The following is a 17,910-nucleotide window of genomic DNA, read 5'->3' as shown; positions in this document are numbered from 1 at the left end:
AGTAACAAACATTTCTGAAGGCTTAAGTCATCCTACAGTGGCATGGGATTCCTTCTAGATAATAAATCCCCAATAACTAGAAACATTAAGCATCAGTTGGATATCCCCCCTTTCAGTGATGTTCTAAATAGTGTTCCTGCTTTGGGGCACCTGGGTGGCTCAGTAGTGGCTGAGTGTCTGACTTTGGCTCAGGTCATGATCTCACGGTTCATGAGTTTGAGCCCGCATGGGCTCTCTGCTGTCAGCACAGAGCCTGGTTTGGAACCTCTCTCTGTCTCCCTCTCACTCTGCCCCTCCCATGCTCACACTTTCTCTGTCAAAAATAAATAAAACATAAAAAAAAAAAAAGAAAAGGTGTTCCTGCTTTGATGGAACATAAATTACTTGTGAGGTCTCTTCTAACACAAAAAAACCTACGGGACACTTAGTGGAGTGGAATCACTGCCCGGAGCAATGGCAAGGAAATAGAATGACATGGAATAAAAGGACCCCCTTTTGGCTCAGAAACAGGTGAAAATGATGTTTGATTAAAATTAATGGTGCAACAACCCCTATCAAAATAACACCATCATCCTTCACAGAGCTAGAACAAACAATCCTAAAACTTGTATGGAACCAGAAAAGACCTCGAATAGCCAAAGCTATTTGCTTTCTTAAAAAGAAGACCAAAGCTGGAAGCGGCACAATTCCAGACTTCAAGATGTGTTATGAAGCTTTAATCATCAAGACAGTATGGTACTGGCACAAGAACAGACACATAGATCAATGAACAGAATAGACAACCCAGAAATGGACCCACAAACATATGGCCAACTAATCTTTGACAAAGCAGGAAAGAATATCCAATAGAAAAAGGAAAGTCTCTTCAGCAAATGGTGCTGGGAAAACTGGACTGTGACCTGCAGAAGAATGAACCTGGACCACTTTCTTATACCATACACAAAAATAAACTCAAAATGGATGAAAGACATAAACCTAAGACAGGAAGCCATCAAAATCTTAGAGAAAATAGGCAACAACTTCTTTGAACTTGGCCACAGCAAATTCTTACTTGACATGTCTCCAGAGGCAAGGGAAACAAAAGCAAAAATGAATTAGTGAGACCTCATCAAGATAAAGAGCTTCTGCACAGCAAAGAAAACAATCAACAAAACTAAAAGGCAACCAACGGAATGGGAGATTTTTGCAAATGATGTACCAAATAAAGGGTTAGTATACAAAACCTATAAAGAACTTATCAAACTCAACGCCCAAAAAACAAATAATCCAGCGAAGAAACGGGCAAAATACATGAATAGACACTTCTCCAAAGAAGACATCCAGATGGCCAGTAGACACATGAAAAAATGCTCAACATGATTATCAGGAAAATACAAATCAAAACCACGAGACACCACCTCACACCTGTCAGAGTGGCTAAAATTAACAACTCAGGCAACAACAGATGTTGGTGAGGATGTGGAGTAAGAGGAATCCTTTTGCACTGCTGGTGGGAAACAAAACTCTGGTGGAAAAGCCACTCTGGAAAACAGTATGGAGGTTCCTCAAAAAATTAAAAATAGAGGGGCGCCTAGGTGGCTCAGGAGGTTAAGTGTCCAACTCTTGGTTTTGGCTCAGGTCATGACTTCACAGTTTATGGGTTCAAGCCCCACATTGGGCTCTATGCTTGTGGCACAGAGCCTGCTTGGGAGCCTCTTTGTCTCCCTCTCTCTCTGTCCCTCCTTCAATCACCCTGTCTCTCTCAAAATAAATAAACTTAAAATACTAAAAATACTCTTAAAAAATTAAAAATAGAACTACCCTATGACCCAGCAATTGCACTACTAGGTATTTATCCAAAGGATAGAGAAATGCTGATTCAAAGGGGCACATGCATCCCAATGTTTATAGCATCACTATTGACCATAGCCAAAGTATGGAAAGAGCCCAAATATTCATCAGCAGATGAATGGATCACATACATATATATCTGTATATTTTGTGTGTGTGTGTGTGTGTGTGTGTGTGTGTGTGTGTGTGTGTATAATGGAATATTACTTGGCAGTCGAAAAGAATGAAATCTTGCCATTTGCAACAACGTGGATGGAACTAGAGGATATTATGCTAAGCGAAATAAGTCAGAAAAAGACAAATATCATATGATTTCACTCATATGTGGAATTTAAGATATAAAACATGAATATAAGGAAAGGGAAGCAAAAATAGTACAGAGAGGGAGACAACCCATAGGAAACTCTTAAATACAGGGAACCATCTGAGGGTTGCTGGCAGGGTGTTGGGTGCAGAGAAAGACTGAAGAGGTAAGGGGCATTAAGGAGGACACTTGTTGGAATGAGCACTGGAATCATCACATGTAAGTGATGAATCACTAAATTCTATTCCTGAAATTATTATTACACTATATGTTGACTAACTTGGATTTAAATTTTGAAAAGGGGGGTGGTCTAGGTCAGTTGAGCATCTTATTTCAGCTCAGGTCATGATCTCATGGTTCATGAGTTCAAGCCCTGTGTTGAGTTCTGTGCTGACAGTTCAGAACCTGGATCCTGCTTCAGATTCTGTGTCTCCCCGTCTCCCTGCCCCTCCCCTGCTTGCACTCTGCCTCTCTCTCTCTCTCTCTCTCTCTCTCACACAAAAATAAATAAACATTAAAAAAATTAGAGAACTATTTCAAAAAATTTTAATGTTGCATAGGAGAAGCAATGTTCATAGAACAGGCAATGAAAAAATAGTTCTCAGTTACACTACAGCTTCTGGGATCTCTTTACCCTCCTACTCCCAGAGGCCTGTACACATTAGGGAGGGAGAGGGTAAAATTAGGATTCTATCAGGAAGTAAAGATTGCAGGAACGGTGTGGGCTGCAATGACAAAGTAAAAAAAAAAAAAAAAAAAAAAAAAAAAGTGAGATCGAGGTGCCTGGTGGCTCAGTTGGTTAAGTGTCCAACTGTTGATTTTGGCTCAGGTCATGATCTCCCAGTTCATGACATCAAGCCCCACGTGGGACTCTGCTGACAGGGTGGAGCCTGCTTGGGATTCTCTCTCTGCCCCTCTCCTGCTCACACATGCACCCATGTGCTTGTGTATTTTCTCTCTCTCTCTGTCTGTCTCTCTTGCTCTCAAAATAATCATTTATAATTTTTTAAATTTAATTTTAAAAAGAAAAGGAAAAACATGAGATTCAGGGAGCTACGGAACGAGTAAAAAGCCAAGGACCATGGGCCCCACCTAACTTTATACCCTTCAGTATCCCCAATGTCTCAGAGACAGACCACTAAGCAGTTATCAACAGTATTTATTAGACATTTGTACTCAGAATTCTCCATTCCCAACTATTTCTTTCATTAACTTTTGCCAAAGAAATCGAAGCCATCCATTGTCAGCTTTATTTGTCTTCAAAGTTCATCAGTGCCTGCACTGTAAAGAAAGAGACTGTGAGGCTGAAAAGTTAAAAATATTCAGGACATGCAAATGTTTGAAGACCCTGCTTTTCCCACACAAATCTTCACTAATCTTTACTTATAGTAAGCCCTATGAGTCTGTACTCTTTGCCATAGATGAATTAACCCAGATTAAAGAAGCTACCTTGCTCCTTCTTCTCCTTTTCCCAGAGAACAAGAGAACAAGTGAGAAGGCAAGGCTGAGGACAACTCCAAAGAGCAGAATTAACCTTAGGCAACATTTTGAACTAGGCAAAGCCTGTCTTTGACATCCTGCTCTAAATTCCATGTTCCAATGTAATAAATTCCTCTTATTGCCCTTGTGTACCCACCACAAACCCATTCGTCTTCCCTCATTGTTATTTTCACAATGAGTTGATTTCAACTCAATGGTATAAGGAAGACACCACTAATCCATATCAAATGGTAAAAAATGGCCCCTAACTCTTCCAGTTTTTGTATTTTTAAATTTTTTTTTAACCTTTATTTATTTTTGAGACAGAGAGAGACAGAGCATGAATGGGGGAGGGGCAGAGAGAGAGGGAGACACAGAATCGGAAGCAGGCTCCAGGCTCCGAGCCATCAGCCCAGAGCCCGACGCGGGGCTTGAACCCATGGACCGCGAGATCGTGACCTGAGCTGAAGTCGGACGCTTAACCGACTGAGCCACCCAGGCGCCCCTCAGTTTTTGTATTTTTAGAAGGAGAATTTATTAACTCAAAATTCATCTCTATGTGGTAAAATTGCAAGGGAGAAATTTAGGGAAAATAATTTTGAGCAAGCAATTTTCTGCTTAAATTAATTCTGCTGTTTAAATAACATACATACTTCTCTCTGCCTGGGCTGACACTAGAACAAGCTGAAAGGAAAAGCCTGTAATTCATAAACCTCTTTTGGGGGTTGGGGAGAGTGGGGTACTTGTGAGCTTTCTGCTCTCTAATCCCCACAGCTATCCAACTTGAGCCTGAGGCCCTACTGCTTAGGTCTGAAACATGCCCTTCAAAGAGAAGAAATGCTTGCAAAAAGGAGTGGACTGCACATATCGAGCAAGAGCCCACCTTATCCTAATACCCAACAACTGCATTTAGACATGTTCCTCTTGGGAAACAAGCTGTCAGACCTTATAGGATTTAGATTTTCCCTACTGGTAAAGCAGAGCTCTCAGATTCTCTCTGGATTCTAAGAAATAAGGACATAAGGATGTGACACTCCAAACCAAAGATTTGCCTTTTTAAGTCTGAGGTGGAAATTCAGAGGCTGAAATGCCAAAATAGTGCACACCCTCCTCCTTCTCCCCAGTTATATATGCTACTCCAATGTACTTAACCCCTGGTTCCCATGACTGCCCTAAATCCATACCTGCAAACTCCTGCAACCGTTTACGCTCCTCTAGGTTGTACTGAAGCTTTTCTAGCAACTCAAAATATCGGAAGAGTGAATCTCTAGGCCAAACAACACGATCATCCTGATCCATTTCCATTAACCCAGGCAGATTCTGGTGCACATGAGTCTCCCAGTCCAATGGACCTGGACGGAGGAATGGTTCTTAAAAACAAATATAGGTCTGTGGAAGTTGGGTAAGAGCTAAAAGATCCTATGGTGTGGGGAGAAACGCAGGGATGAAAGAGTAAACAGGAAGCAAAGAGGGAAAAGAGTACATCCCTAAGAGACCACTTTTTACAATAAGCAAAGACAGCCACAGTCACACTTATCCAAAGTGAAGCAGAAGTACAGGGGAAATGAAAGAAAGCACAAAGAAAGCAATTAAGACCACAAAGTCAGACTGGTGGAGAAAACTGGGAAGTAGATATAGTGGGAGAGGTCCTATTAAGAATGGCATGTCTCTGGAGAAGTCTGAATTCAAATGGAAGAAACCCTCTGCTTACCAATGGAGTCTAAATATCTGGAGTCAGAAGAAGAGGAGGAATTGAGGGAAGATGAAGACGAGGAGTAAGAATAAGAGGAGGAGGAGGAGGAAGAGGAGGAAGAAGAGGCAGACTTTTTCATTTTTGACAAGGACTCTTTTGTTTTCGATACAGATGCCCTTGAACCCTCTTCATCAGCACTGTGTTTAAACTCTTCTTCAAAAGCTGTTGATAACTCCAAAGATTCTCTTTGTTGACTGGCATCTCTATAAGTGAAAGGAAAAATGTTATTGCTTTAAATACCTTTATGAGATACAGCAAGTTTAATCATTATTCTGGCCTTGGACCTTGCCATCCCCTAAAGGTGGGATTTAAGGCAATGAAGGCCAAATTGCTCCCAAAATTTGAGCTTGTAAGCACTTCCAACTTCAATTATTCCATGTGGTATATCCCTATTACTGCCCCTCACCACATAGCTTCTGTGCTCCATTTTACTCAGGTTTCTACATTTCATATCCCACCTTATTTTGCCACATTTTAGCTCCTCACTCTATAGTTCTATGCCTATTACACCACAACTATAGCTTTGCCCCCTCAATTCTATCTCTTGGGAGGTCCCAAGGTTCAGCTCTTGGCCTTTTTATCTTCCTCATCTACAGTCACTCCTTTAGTGCTCTCTTCTCCTGAGTTTAAATGTCTTCTAAATGTGAATTTAAACCTCTAGTCCAGACTTCACTCCTTGATCCAGACTTGTATGTACAACTTTTACTCACATATCATCACTTGCAAGTCTAACAGACATCTCAAGTTCAACCCAAACTGAACTCTTTGCCCATCACACCTCTTCCACTCACAGCCTTCCTCATCTCAGCTAATCCATCCTTCTGGCTGCTCTGGCCAAAACTTTGGAGTCTTTCTTAACACTTCTCTTATACCCCATCCAATCCATCAAGAAATCCTGTTGATTCTACCTTAAAAATATATCTTTTCTCATTGGTAGCACCCTGGTCTGAGCCATCATCACCTCTTGCCTGGATAGTTTCACAGCCTTCTAACTTGTCACTGCTCCTTCCCTTGTTCTCCTATAGCACATCATCAACACAGCAACCAGAATGATCCTTCTTAAATGTCATTTCATGTCATGGCTCTGCTCCCCATTTCACTTAGAGTCAAAGCCTAAGTCCCTGCAATGGCCCTCACAGCCCTACAGGATCAGGTCTCCGTGATCTCTCTGACCTCATAATCTATCAATATCCCCCCTGGTCACAGTGGTTTCTTTGCTGTTTCTCAAACACACTGGGAATGCTTCTGGCTTAGGGCCTTTGTACTAGCTGTTCTTTCTGCCTATAACATTCTTTCCATAGATATCCACACAGTAATCCCCTCGTCTCCAAGTCTTTGTTCAGTCATTACTTTTTCAATGAGGCCATCATGACTACCTTGTTTAAAATTATAACCCATATGCAACCTCCACTCTATATTCCAATCTCCCTTAACCTATTCTAATTTTATTTTTATTTTTTCACAATGCTTATATTTTAATAGTCTACTTATTTTATATATTCATTGTTTATTATCTCTTTCCCCCTGCTCATATGTAAGCTCCATGAGAACAGGCATTATTGTCTATTTTGTTCACTGATATATCCCAAACACCTAATAAATATTCAATAATTATTTCTTGGGGCACCTGGCTGGCTCAGTCAGTAGAGCCCATGGCTCTTTTTTTTTTTTTTTTTTTTCAACGTTTTTATTTATTTTTGGGACAGAGAGAGACAGAGCATGAACGGGGGAGGGGCAGAGAGAGAGGGAGACACAGAATCGGAAACAGGCTCCAGGCTCTGAGCCATCAGCCCAGAGCCTAACGCGGGGCTCGAACTCACGGACCGCGAGATCGTGACCTGGCTGAAGTCGGACGCTTAACCGACTGCGCCACCCAGGCGCCCCCCCATGGCTCTTGATATCGGGGTTGTGAGCTCAAGACACATGTTGGATTCAGAGATTACTTAATAAAAAAAATGTTTACATCAATAATTATGTCTTGAATGGATGAATGAGTTTCTTATTTCTCCTTCTGCTCTCTTGTCCACCGCTGAACACTCACAGTCTAGAATAAGATCTGTTTCACAGAAGGTACTTGTGTAAGTTTCCTATGGCTGCTGCAACAAATTACTATAAACTTGGCAGCTTAAAATAACAGACATGTATTCTCTCACAATTCTGGAAGCCAGAAGTCTGAAATTAAGGTGTCTGCAGGGCCATACTCCCTCTGGAAGCTCTAGGGGAGAAGGCTCATTGCTTGCTCTAGCTTCTGGCAGTTGCCTGGCATTCACTGGCTTCCTTTGGCTTGTGTTGCATCACTCTGATTTCCATCTCCATCTTCACATCTCCTTCTCCTCTTCTCTTCTGTCTCTTATAAGGGCCCTTGTCACTGCATTTAGGGCCTACCTGGATAATCCAGGATGATCACATCTCAAGATCCTTAACTTAACTGCATCTGCAAAGACCCTTTTTCCAAATAAAGTCATGTTCACAGGTTCCAGGGGGTTAGGCCATGGGAATTTCTTTTTGGAGACTACCATTCAACTCACTACAATAAGTAGTTATTGAATAAATGGATTATCTCTCAAAGTCAATCTTTATCTTTGATTTTCTACCCTCTCCCTGCTTGTGTGTCCATCTCAGTTCACACAAACTCTCCTAACCTGGCATCCATTTTGCTAAGGCTTGACCTCAGTGCCTCAGGGGACAGGTTTTGTCTCCTGCAGAGCAAAAAACACAGAACAGTGAAGAGAATTATACTGGTGCAGGAGCATAGTATGGAAAAAAGAAAAGAATTCAGATCATAAAGTGAAGAAAACTGAGTGAGGAGAACAGATTGTAGTAAAAAGGTAAAAATGAATGGGGAAGTCCCAATGGTGAATAAAGAATCAGGCAATGTTCTAGAGGCGGGGAATTCTAACCCTGGGGTAAATTTTCTGTCACAAAGGGAAAAATGGGGTCAAAGCCAAGGAGTAGAAACAGGGAATGAGGTCAGGATACTCTTCAGAACTAAACTTGGGTTTGAAAATGGGAAAGCAGACCTCTGGATAATCTGCCGCTTGAATATGTCAGCTTTATGTTGAACCTCCAAATGTGTCATCTCCTCGTTCAGCTCATTCCTGATATTCTGGAAGTTAGTAACTGCCCGAAAGGGCCATTAGGAGTTGGGAGACAGTGGTGAATAGACCTGAGGAGAGGGCTTGGGTGGGGAGAAACCAAGTGAAATATCCATTCCAGGCCCCAAGCCTTCCTGCTACCTCAGGTTCTCTCTATACATAATTTACTAATTCTAGTTTTCACCCTTATTCCCAACTACCCCTCTCAACCAAGTTTCACCTCTTTTGTGCTTACCCATCATGGCTACTATGATATTTCGAAAGATAATGGAACCAAGTAACAACCAAAGGATCACATAGATGCTGCTGAAGGTACGGCTGACTTCAGGCACCTTCCAGGTATCCTGAAGCAATGCATACCAATGGTCCATGGTGAAGAGGATGAATACTGTCACCAGGGAATTCAGAAGGTCCCTAAAGAAAAAGGAGTTGTGGGTACAGACAGAACAGAGATCTAAATCTCTCAGATATGGTATCTTTCCTACTCTTAAAGCAACATAACATTTCTTTGTAGTTTGCTCTGACTTCAGCTTCTTTTCTATCAATTTTTTAGCGAATCATTCTTCAGTCAGGGTTGTTTTATTAGGTTTTCCTTTATCATGAATAATCCAAGAATATCTCTCACTATTCCATTAGTGCCTACAACATAGTAGGTGCTCAATAAATAGGTGCTCATAGTAGGTGTCATAAAAGGTCTCAGGAAGGTATATAAATTTTCCTTCTTTCCTTCCTAGTTCTCCATAATACAACTTATTGAAAATATCAGGGCCTAAATAGGATGAATATTTAGGACTTCCCTAACTTAATACTCTTACAAAGCTACCTATTAGCCTGAGACCTAAGAGGTGCTGGCAAGATTGGATTCCGGTTAATACGTAACTATCTCATCTAAATCCAGTTGATTTTCTACTAGCAGTCGGTGTTCTCTAGACAAAGATCTTGTCAGGATTTTACTTTTGAATGTGTATAGGTGTGTGCATGTGTAATGCCCATACTGAGACTTTGGGGTAAAACCAGTGACGTGTTTGAGAGTCATAGTAACAGGTGTTGATCACTTATTGTGTTAAAATCCATTCTAAGTGCAAAGATGCATTACTTTTATCCCTCAGTCTTATGCTATAAGGTAGTGCTACAATTATTCTCATTTTTCAGAAGAGGTAACTGAGGCATAGAAACCAGAGCTTAATCACTAAAATATACTGCTATTTAAAGATGGCTGATGAGGGTATGTTTAAATTTCAAAACCCAGAGCAAACCTGGAACTACTCACCCTATCCTCAAAATCAGAGCTAATACCACTCACTATTCTTTTGCTGTCTCTTTCCTTCTCCTTACTATGATCTATTCCAGTTTCTTAAAATAGACTATATTTTTTGTATTACTTACTTTGGACTAGGTTCCCAGTTTCTTGCCCAAATTCTCTCCCCCCACCCGGGATTCCCCCAGTCCTGCCTACGAGAAGAACATGTGGTACTCCAGGTCCTGGCGAGTTGAACGGGTGTAGTCCTCAAAGAAGTAGACACCAGTCACAGCAAAAATGTAGAAGAAGATGAGCAGCAACATCAAGAGGAAGGTCATACTCTAGAGGCCATGACCCCAAGTCAGCACTGAGCCAGACTAGGCTGATTCTACCTACAGCAGAGTCAAGCCCACCCTGGCAAACTCCCACCAAAACCCTCACTTCCACTCCCAAGCCCAGTTATCTCTAGCCCACAGCAGCTTTCCCCAGCCCTTTCTCATCCAGTGGTATTTCATAGGGTCTTTCATTGCCTTCTCTGACACACCCAGACTTGTTTTATGTTAAACTCCCATGTTTACCCACCCTGCCCACTTGGTTTAGCTGCAACACTCAAATCACCTTGAGGGCCCTCACCAGGGCCAAAATAATGACTCGAATTTGACGGAATCGTGCAAAGAGTTTGAGAGATCTTAGCACCCGGCATATCCTTAGCAACTGGAGCCACACAGACTGGCCTGTTACCCCTACCAGCACCACAACCTCAGGAAGCAGGGACTGTAGGAAATACATAGATTATGAGTACAATATACCCCAAAGCACCCATGCACAGTTACCCCTTCTTTATCTCATCTTCTTCATATTTCTTTGGGCATTATCCCTTGAACAGCATTTTCTGGGGACTGTTCCCTATTCAGCCTTCTTGTACTAAATTACTTAAACTCTGCACTTCAATTTGCTCAAACATAAAAAGGGGATTAATATAATGTTTATCTCATTGGGTTGCTGTGGAGCTCAACTGAGAAAATACATGTAAAACACAACAGTGCCTGGCACTTGATAAGTGCTTAGTAACAGGCAGATGTTATTGTTGGGGTTAATGTTGCGGTTTGATTCTGTCTTGCTTCTAATACCAACAACTCCTGCAATGACTGACTTTAGTTTTAGAAAAAAAATCAAAATAATGAAATTCGTCTTGTGATCTAATTAACTTTTCTTGTCATTTTGATTGACCTAGGCTTATTCCTCAACCCACCACACTATTCCTCAGGATACCTATCCTTACCAATATGGTGACAACAAAGTCAAACACATTCCAAGCATTCTTCCAGAAGAGGAAAAAGCTGGATATCCACATAAGAAGGATCTCCAAGATGAAAATAAGCAAGATGAACCAAGCTGCCACCTCCAGACTCAGCTTCAGTGACCACAGTTTGGTATTTGAGGATTCAAGCAATTCTGTGAGAGTAGAGTGAAAGACAAATAAAGGTTAAGGAACTGGGAGCCTGAATAATATAGAATGATCAGATCAGAAACTATTATAAACTACAGTTGTGCCCACTGCTGTTTTATTTTTCATTTTTCTTTTTTTTTCTTCTTTTTTTTTTTTTAGAGAGAGTGTGCAGGTGAGGGAGAAGGGCAGGGTAAGAGAGAGAATCATAAGCAGGCTCCACACCTCCACACTCAGTGCAGAGGCTGACACAGGGCTCAGTCCCATGACTCTGGGATCATGACGTGAGCCAAAATCAAAAGTTGGACACTAAACCAACTGAGCCACTTTGTTTCTCTTCTTAACACCAGTATTTTTTCAACCTGTGAAATATAGGGGAGGTCAGAATTGACCGTGAAAAATAGCTACAACTCATCTCCTGCTGGTATTGATATGTCTAACAGCTGCAAGTCACTACCTTCCCACTCTGGGGTCACAGAGACACCAAGGGATTACTTTTTTCACTACCACCAACACTGTCTGCTGTACTGGTACCCCGGTCCCAAACTTCACAAAGAAGCAATGGGTCTTGAGAATAGAATGAAAATGTAGGGCCATGATATGTAAAGTGCTTGGTAAGGGAAGTAGAAACAAGAAGCCAGATCCATAGGACATACTGAGTTATAATAAAAAAAAATTTTGAGGGGCACCTGGGTGGCTCAGTTGGTTAAGTGTCTGACTCTTGGTTTCTGCTCAGGTCATGATCTTGAAGTTCGTGAGATCAAGTCCCACACTGGGCTCTGTGCTGGCAGCTCAGAGGCTGCTTGGGATTCTCTCTCTCTGCCTTTCCCCCACTCACTCACTCACTCTCTCTCTCAAAATAGATAAACATTAAAAAATACTTTATAATAAGAAAATTTTTGGTTCTATATTTGTTAGCTTTTAAAACTTTCCCATTCTTCTCTAAAACTGATTTTGTTCAGCAAAGCAAATTAAATCCTATACTTTCTCTCTAGAATCCTGTTTGCTAATTGCTATACTTCAACATCACCTTTATCTTTCAGCCTCTTTATTTTTTTGATGTATTTAATAGATGTATACCATGCTGTAGGAAAAAAAAAAACCACAATGAAATAAAAATAGGCTTAAAAGCTAAATAATAATTTGGGAGGCGCATGGGTGGCTCAGTTGGTTAAGTGTCTGACTCTGATTTTGGCCTAGGTCATGATCTCATGGTTCATGAGTTCGAGCCCTACATTGGGCTTTGCAATGACAGTGGGGAGCCTGCTTGGGAGTCTCTCTCTCACTTTCTCTCTCTGCCCCTCCCCCACTTGCATGCACATGCTCTCTCTCTCTCAAAATAATAAACTTAAAAAAAAGCTAAATAATAATTTGATACATTTCCCTTTGAAATGGAACAATCTAAGAGCCTCCAAATGCATATGACTGATATCATGGCTGTTAATGGAGATTAGAAGAACATACTTAGTCACTCTGAACAACATAAACTGCTGTGTAGATTTTGACACTTAAACAATTTGAAATTGCTACTGTTTTTTTGTCTGGTTATATCCATAATATTAAATTTAAAAACATATAATACATAAAATATATTTCATTCCCATGCCAAAATAACTGATATGGCTTAGTCAGTTAAGCATCCAACTTCAACTTTGGCTCAGGTCATGATCTCATGGTCTGGGAATTTTAGCCCCCCATCAGGCTCTCTGCTATCAGCACAGAGTCTGCTTCAGACACCCTGTCCCCCTCTCTCCACCTCACCCCTGCTCACTCTCTTGCTTTCAAAAATAAATACAAACATTAAAAATTTTTAAAAATAACTAAATGAATTCATTTGTGGACAAATCATGTGTTTTATTAAAAATTTTTAAAAAATGTTTACTTATTTTGAGAAGGAGAGAGAGAGAGAGCACAAGTTGGGGAGGAGCAGAGAAAGAGGAAGAGAGAGAAAATTCCAAGCAGGCTCCACACTGTCAGCAAAGAGCCCAATGAGGGGCTAGAGCTCATGAACACATGAGATCATGACCTGACCTGAAACCACGAGTCAGATGCTTAACCAACTGAGACACCCAGGGGCCCCTTATATATTTTCTTTAAAAAATGATGGGGGCAGGAAAGAAAGAAGATTTGGCTCATTATATCCACAATGAAGCAAGGAACACTAATGCTATATAAAGTTTTTGATCAGATGAATGCAGTTTATAGAAACTGATGAAGATCATGTTGAGATAAACTTGCAGAATTATTCTTATATATAGTACAAGATATCTCTAGAACTTCAAACTCAATGTAAAACATTATAATGACATTATACACAAATTTTTTTTTGTTAGAAATAGACTATTCACACTTGCAATGTGTTATTTTCAGAAAACGGATTGCAAATGAGTCAAATCTTCTTACTTTTCTCCCTCTCATCATTTGGAAACAAAATGTGAAAATTAAAAAAATAAGCCAAATTGATGTTTAAAATGAAAAGTAGAATTACCAATATCACTGTGAAAGTAGATTTTTTTCTAATTTTTACACCCTAATTTGTAATTAAATTTACACCTACACCTTAACATGTACTTAACATATAATACATAATTATTATTATGCAATTAATATAATGAAATACGTCAAGTATATCTCAATTTTTAAAAAGGAACAAAAAATTACATTTAAAAACATAATACGTAAAATAAACATATTTGATTCAGGACCAAACAATATATAATGGCCTTTAAAAATTCATTTATGAAGAAATCATATATTTACTTTAAAAACAGCACGAATCACTTATAAAATGGCAAAAATGAAAATAAGCTAACATAATTTTTTACATTATATAATATACATTAAAATACAATATTGAATAATATGCTAGTCTAAAGCATTATTTTTACTTCAACTTCCTTTTTTTTTTTTTAAGTTTTTACTTTTGAGAGCTTACGCACATGAGCTGGAGAGTGGCAGACACAGAATCCAAAACAGGCTCCAGGCCCCAAGCAGTCAGCACAGAGCCAAACACGGGGCTCAAACTCATGAACCATGAGACAATGACCTGAGCTGAAGTCAGATGCTTAACCAACCGACTGAGCCACCCAGGTGCCCCAATTTGCATGTGATAAAAAGAAGCAAGTTGAGGGGCGCCTGGGTGGCTCAGTCGGTTAGGCGTCTGACTTCAGCTCAGGTCATCTCACGGTTTGTGAGTTTGCTCACGGTTCTTGAGTTTGAGCCCTGGGTCAGGCTCTGTGCTGACAGCTTGAAGCCTGGAGCCTGTTTCAGATTCTGTGTCTCCCTCTCTCTCTGCCCGTCCCTCGCTCATGATTTCAAAAATAAGAAATAAATATTAAAAAAAATTTTTACATCACATACAAATAATGGAATGATTAAAAGTCCTAGGGAGATTTTCAAGTTTAGAGCTAACTGGGAGACAAAATCACAAGACAAAAAAGATTGGGGAGCTTTCATCTAGAGAACTGCTTGTTAATTATGATTTTTCCCCCATCTGTAACAACATTCTCTGTGATCTGGAAAAAAATTTTTTAAAGCCTAAACAGTCTTAACGTTTATCATATGAATTAGCCTGTTCAAAGAAATCTGTTAGTCACAAATTCTTTCCCTTTGCAAAATCCCTCCTGCTTTTCTACCACGAGAACGTACTTAATACAATTTTCCTGAACTTGTCAGGTAATTCCCACTCAGGCAACCTACCTATCCTATGGGACAGTGATCATGTTTCATATCCAGCTGTTTTACCAACTAGAGGGGTATTCTATTTTGATTTGTCCATTAGATCTAGGAAATCCCGTACATTTATTGCTGTTTACTTTATTCCAAGGCTTAAGACTACATCCCTAACCCCTCAAGGCAAATACATGCCAGTTATCGTAAAAGAAATTGGAAATGTGGGTGACTTAGTTCAAAATCCTTACCACAATGGGGAGAAAATAAAATACTTCAAAGTATATAGTATACTGTAGTGGATCAATGACATCAAGTATTGTATATTTAAATATCTTTGACCTGCTTGCATTAAATACTTAAAAATTTTTTTTAAATATCTATTTTTTTTTTTTTTTTTTTGAGGGAGCAAGAGACACAAAGCATGAGCAGCAGAGGAGCACAGAGAGGAGGAGACAGAATCAGAAGCACGCTCCAGGCTCTGAGCTGTCAGCATAGAGCCTGATGTAGGGCTCAAACTCACTAACCTCAAGATCATGACCTGAGCTGAAGTTGGATGCTCAACCGACTGAGCCACCCAGGTGCCCCTACATTAAAGGATTTTTAAATGGGAAAGTTCCTCAAAACAGTGAGGATGAAACAAGGAAGTAAATACTGTCCTTTTCATTTCTGAGCAATCTGTTTGAGGTGATAATCAAATGAGCTCACTGATTTTCCAGATGTTCTTTTACTTCTAATACATTTCATATAATTTAGGACTGATTTTAGAGTCATTTACTCTTAAGTCATGTTTCGGCTCATCCAATATTTTAGTTGTGTCTAACTTTACACACTTTGTGAGCTTTCTTATTTGTACTTAATATTTGACATACTTGTAAAAAATGTAAATGTGATATCAGTTACTGACAGGCACCAACCAATACCTCTAATACAAAAGGCTAATTCAAACAAATATTAAACTAAACTGACACAAGAAATATAACTGGTCTTCCCATCTTCGGTTTCGTGTAACTCTATAATATTCTTCAGTGTCTAGCTTGCTTTGTATCTACCATACTCTTTGAAAGCCCTCCAAATGTTTCCAGGTCTTAACAGTTGCACAAATCATACTCCAGGAGACTCAATATAGGTGTCCTTATCACAATTCAAGTAACATTGAGAAATGAAAAATGATCAATTTATAGGAAAAATGACTCATAGCCACTTCCTCTTTCATTTAATGTCAGTTCTCACCTATTTCAACCATCAGTATGATTGTATTCAAAAAGATGAGAAAGATGATGAAGTTTGTGAAGAGAGGGCCTGTTTTCTCTTAAGGAAACATCCAGAGTGGAATTCTTTTTTATACAGGTGAAATAATAAGGGTAAGAATAGAACCAGTGAGGATGAGAAGAAAATGGAGTTTGGAAAAGGGAAAGTCAGTCATCGGGCAGATGATGAGGCAAGAGAGACAGTAAAGGCATGGGATAAAAGTGAGGGGCATGAAAGGATACACTCAAGGACCCATCCAGCCCACAAGGAAAGAGGTGGCCTCTGACTGTAGCGCACATGAAGCCTGCTCATCAGTCTCCGGCCACGTGTAATACGTTCTACATGTCGAGGCTTTATGGAGAAGCGCACAAGCTGGTGTTGATCTCCCAACATAAGCTTCTTCTGACCGGAAGGATCTATACCAGAAAATAAAGGGCACAGTGGATAAACATAAAGAGAAGTCTCTGGGTGATATGGAGAGCAGGTAGGACCGGGGCAGGAATACTGGTTACATAACGGGTCCTGTAATGCAGGGGATTGCCTTGCTGTTCTTACAGCAACTGACATTAGTTTGAAGTAAGAGGTAATACATTGCTTATGACCAACACTGCCAATGCCCAAGAGAAAAGGCACAGATTCAACCCTCAAAGTTTTCAGGGTCTTTGGTAGAAACTTCCAAATCAGCCAGAGCTAATAGTTATCCTGGGCCTAAAAGTGAGCAACATGGGTCCTATCTCCTGGGTTCAAAGAGCTTTACTTATAAAGCCCTTAATTTATCAAGTTTGGTATCATTTACAAACTAGCAACCAAACCAATCGTCCCTGAATTTTTCATCCTTAAAATTGTCTTTCTGCTTCCTACTCTTTTGAGGGTGTGAAGGGGAGTTTTAAATTTATGCTAGTTAAGAAACAGAATGCTGACCAAGTATCTCTCGGATAGTGTGTCGTGGCACAGCTTGGCTCAAGCCTTGCAGATGCTCGATGAGAGAGAAAGTATCAATGAGACGTGAACGTATGGCATCAGCTCGGGGCAGTTGCACGTGTCCTGCTGGGTGACTGGTGGCCATGTCTGTTAAAATAAAGGAAAAACCAAGAGTCATTTCATTATTGGAGTTGCAGCAAAGATTAGAAGTTTCCTTCCCCTTCTCCCACCTTCTTTGCCCTTAAGAAGTCAAACACATTGTACCAAGACTCAAGGGTTTTTTTAAACAAAAGGAGCTGAGAGTCCTAATAGAGACATTGCACGGTAGACCAAGTGGCCAGGCACCTTTACTTGTGTCACATCGTTTCTCATTAAGAGTAGCAGCCACAGGGAAGGAGTCCCAGGGCTGGACAAAGAGGAAATCGGAGCACCACCGGGATCTGAGGTAATCAGGCAATGCAATGTGGTGAGGCAGTGAGGGACTCAGGGCTGCCTCCGAAAGACAAACCAAGAGGAATTGGACAAGTTGCAGCAGCCTGACATTACGAAAATGTGTTCCGTCCCAAGTGTGTTCCTCGGATGCCAGCTCCATCTGTCAATACCCGCTTCTGGGCCTCACCTCAGCCCAGGCTCTTTTCCGCCCACTCAGCCCTGACTTCACGTCTCCGCCTCCCGCGCCCTCTGAACTCGGCTCTCCCCACGCAAGACGAGCTCAGGGTCGGTTCCCAGCTCTGCAGCGCCCCATTTCCAGTTCGGCCCTGCCCCGCCCCACTCTACCCCACTTGCTCCCTAAGGTCTGGCTCGCCGCGGGCCCAACCCCAGGCCCAGGCCCAGCCCCCGGCCCCCGGCCCCCAGCCCAGGCCCCCGGCCAGCCCGGTCAGCCCGGGAACCCGCCGCCTCAGCCCCGCCCCGCGCTCCGGC

The 17,910-nt window shown here is 40.9% G+C and overlaps 1 protein-coding gene across 1 annotated transcript; it reads right to left on the bottom strand.

Moving 5' to 3' along the window:
* Positions 1-3,273: 3,273 nt before the first annotated feature.
* CATSPER2 (cation channel sperm associated 2) lies at positions 3,274-17,879 on the bottom strand. Its single transcript, XM_030318320.1, has 13 exons — positions 17,335-17,879; positions 16,990-17,136; positions 16,311-16,484; positions 16,051-16,119; positions 10,984-11,156; positions 10,320-10,475; positions 9,918-10,042; positions 8,697-8,875; positions 8,387-8,486; positions 8,009-8,065; positions 5,325-5,569; positions 4,798-4,965; positions 3,274-3,415 (listed from the first exon to the last, which is right to left on the bottom strand). The coding sequence occupies exons 1-13, from the start codon at positions 17,579-17,581 to the stop codon at positions 3,384-3,386; spliced, it is 1,872 nt and encodes a 623-aa protein (XP_030174180.1). The 5' UTR covers positions 17,582-17,879; the 3' UTR covers positions 3,274-3,383.
* Positions 17,880-17,910: the final 31 nt, after the last annotated feature.

The sequence above is a fragment of the Lynx canadensis genome, chromosome B3 (genome assembly GCF_007474595.2).
Source record: "Lynx canadensis isolate LIC74 chromosome B3, mLynCan4.pri.v2, whole genome shotgun sequence".
Lineage (NCBI taxonomy): Eukaryota > Metazoa > Chordata > Mammalia > Carnivora > Felidae > Lynx > Lynx canadensis.
This window is presented reverse-complemented; position numbering and strand designations above follow the sequence as displayed.

Coding starts and splice junctions, on each gene's coding strand:
- CATSPER2 (XM_030318320.1), bottom strand. CDS start 17,581: ATGGAGCTGGCATCCGAGGAACACACTTGGGACGGAACACATTTTCGT. Junction 4,966..5,324: donor CAGATATTTAGACTCCATTG/GTAAGCAGAGGG, acceptor TCCTCCGTCCAG/GTCCATTGGACTGGGAGACT. Junction 3,416..4,797: donor ACGGTTGCAGGAGTTTGCAG/GTATGGATTTAG, acceptor CTTTCTTTACAG/TGCAGGCACTGATGAACTTT.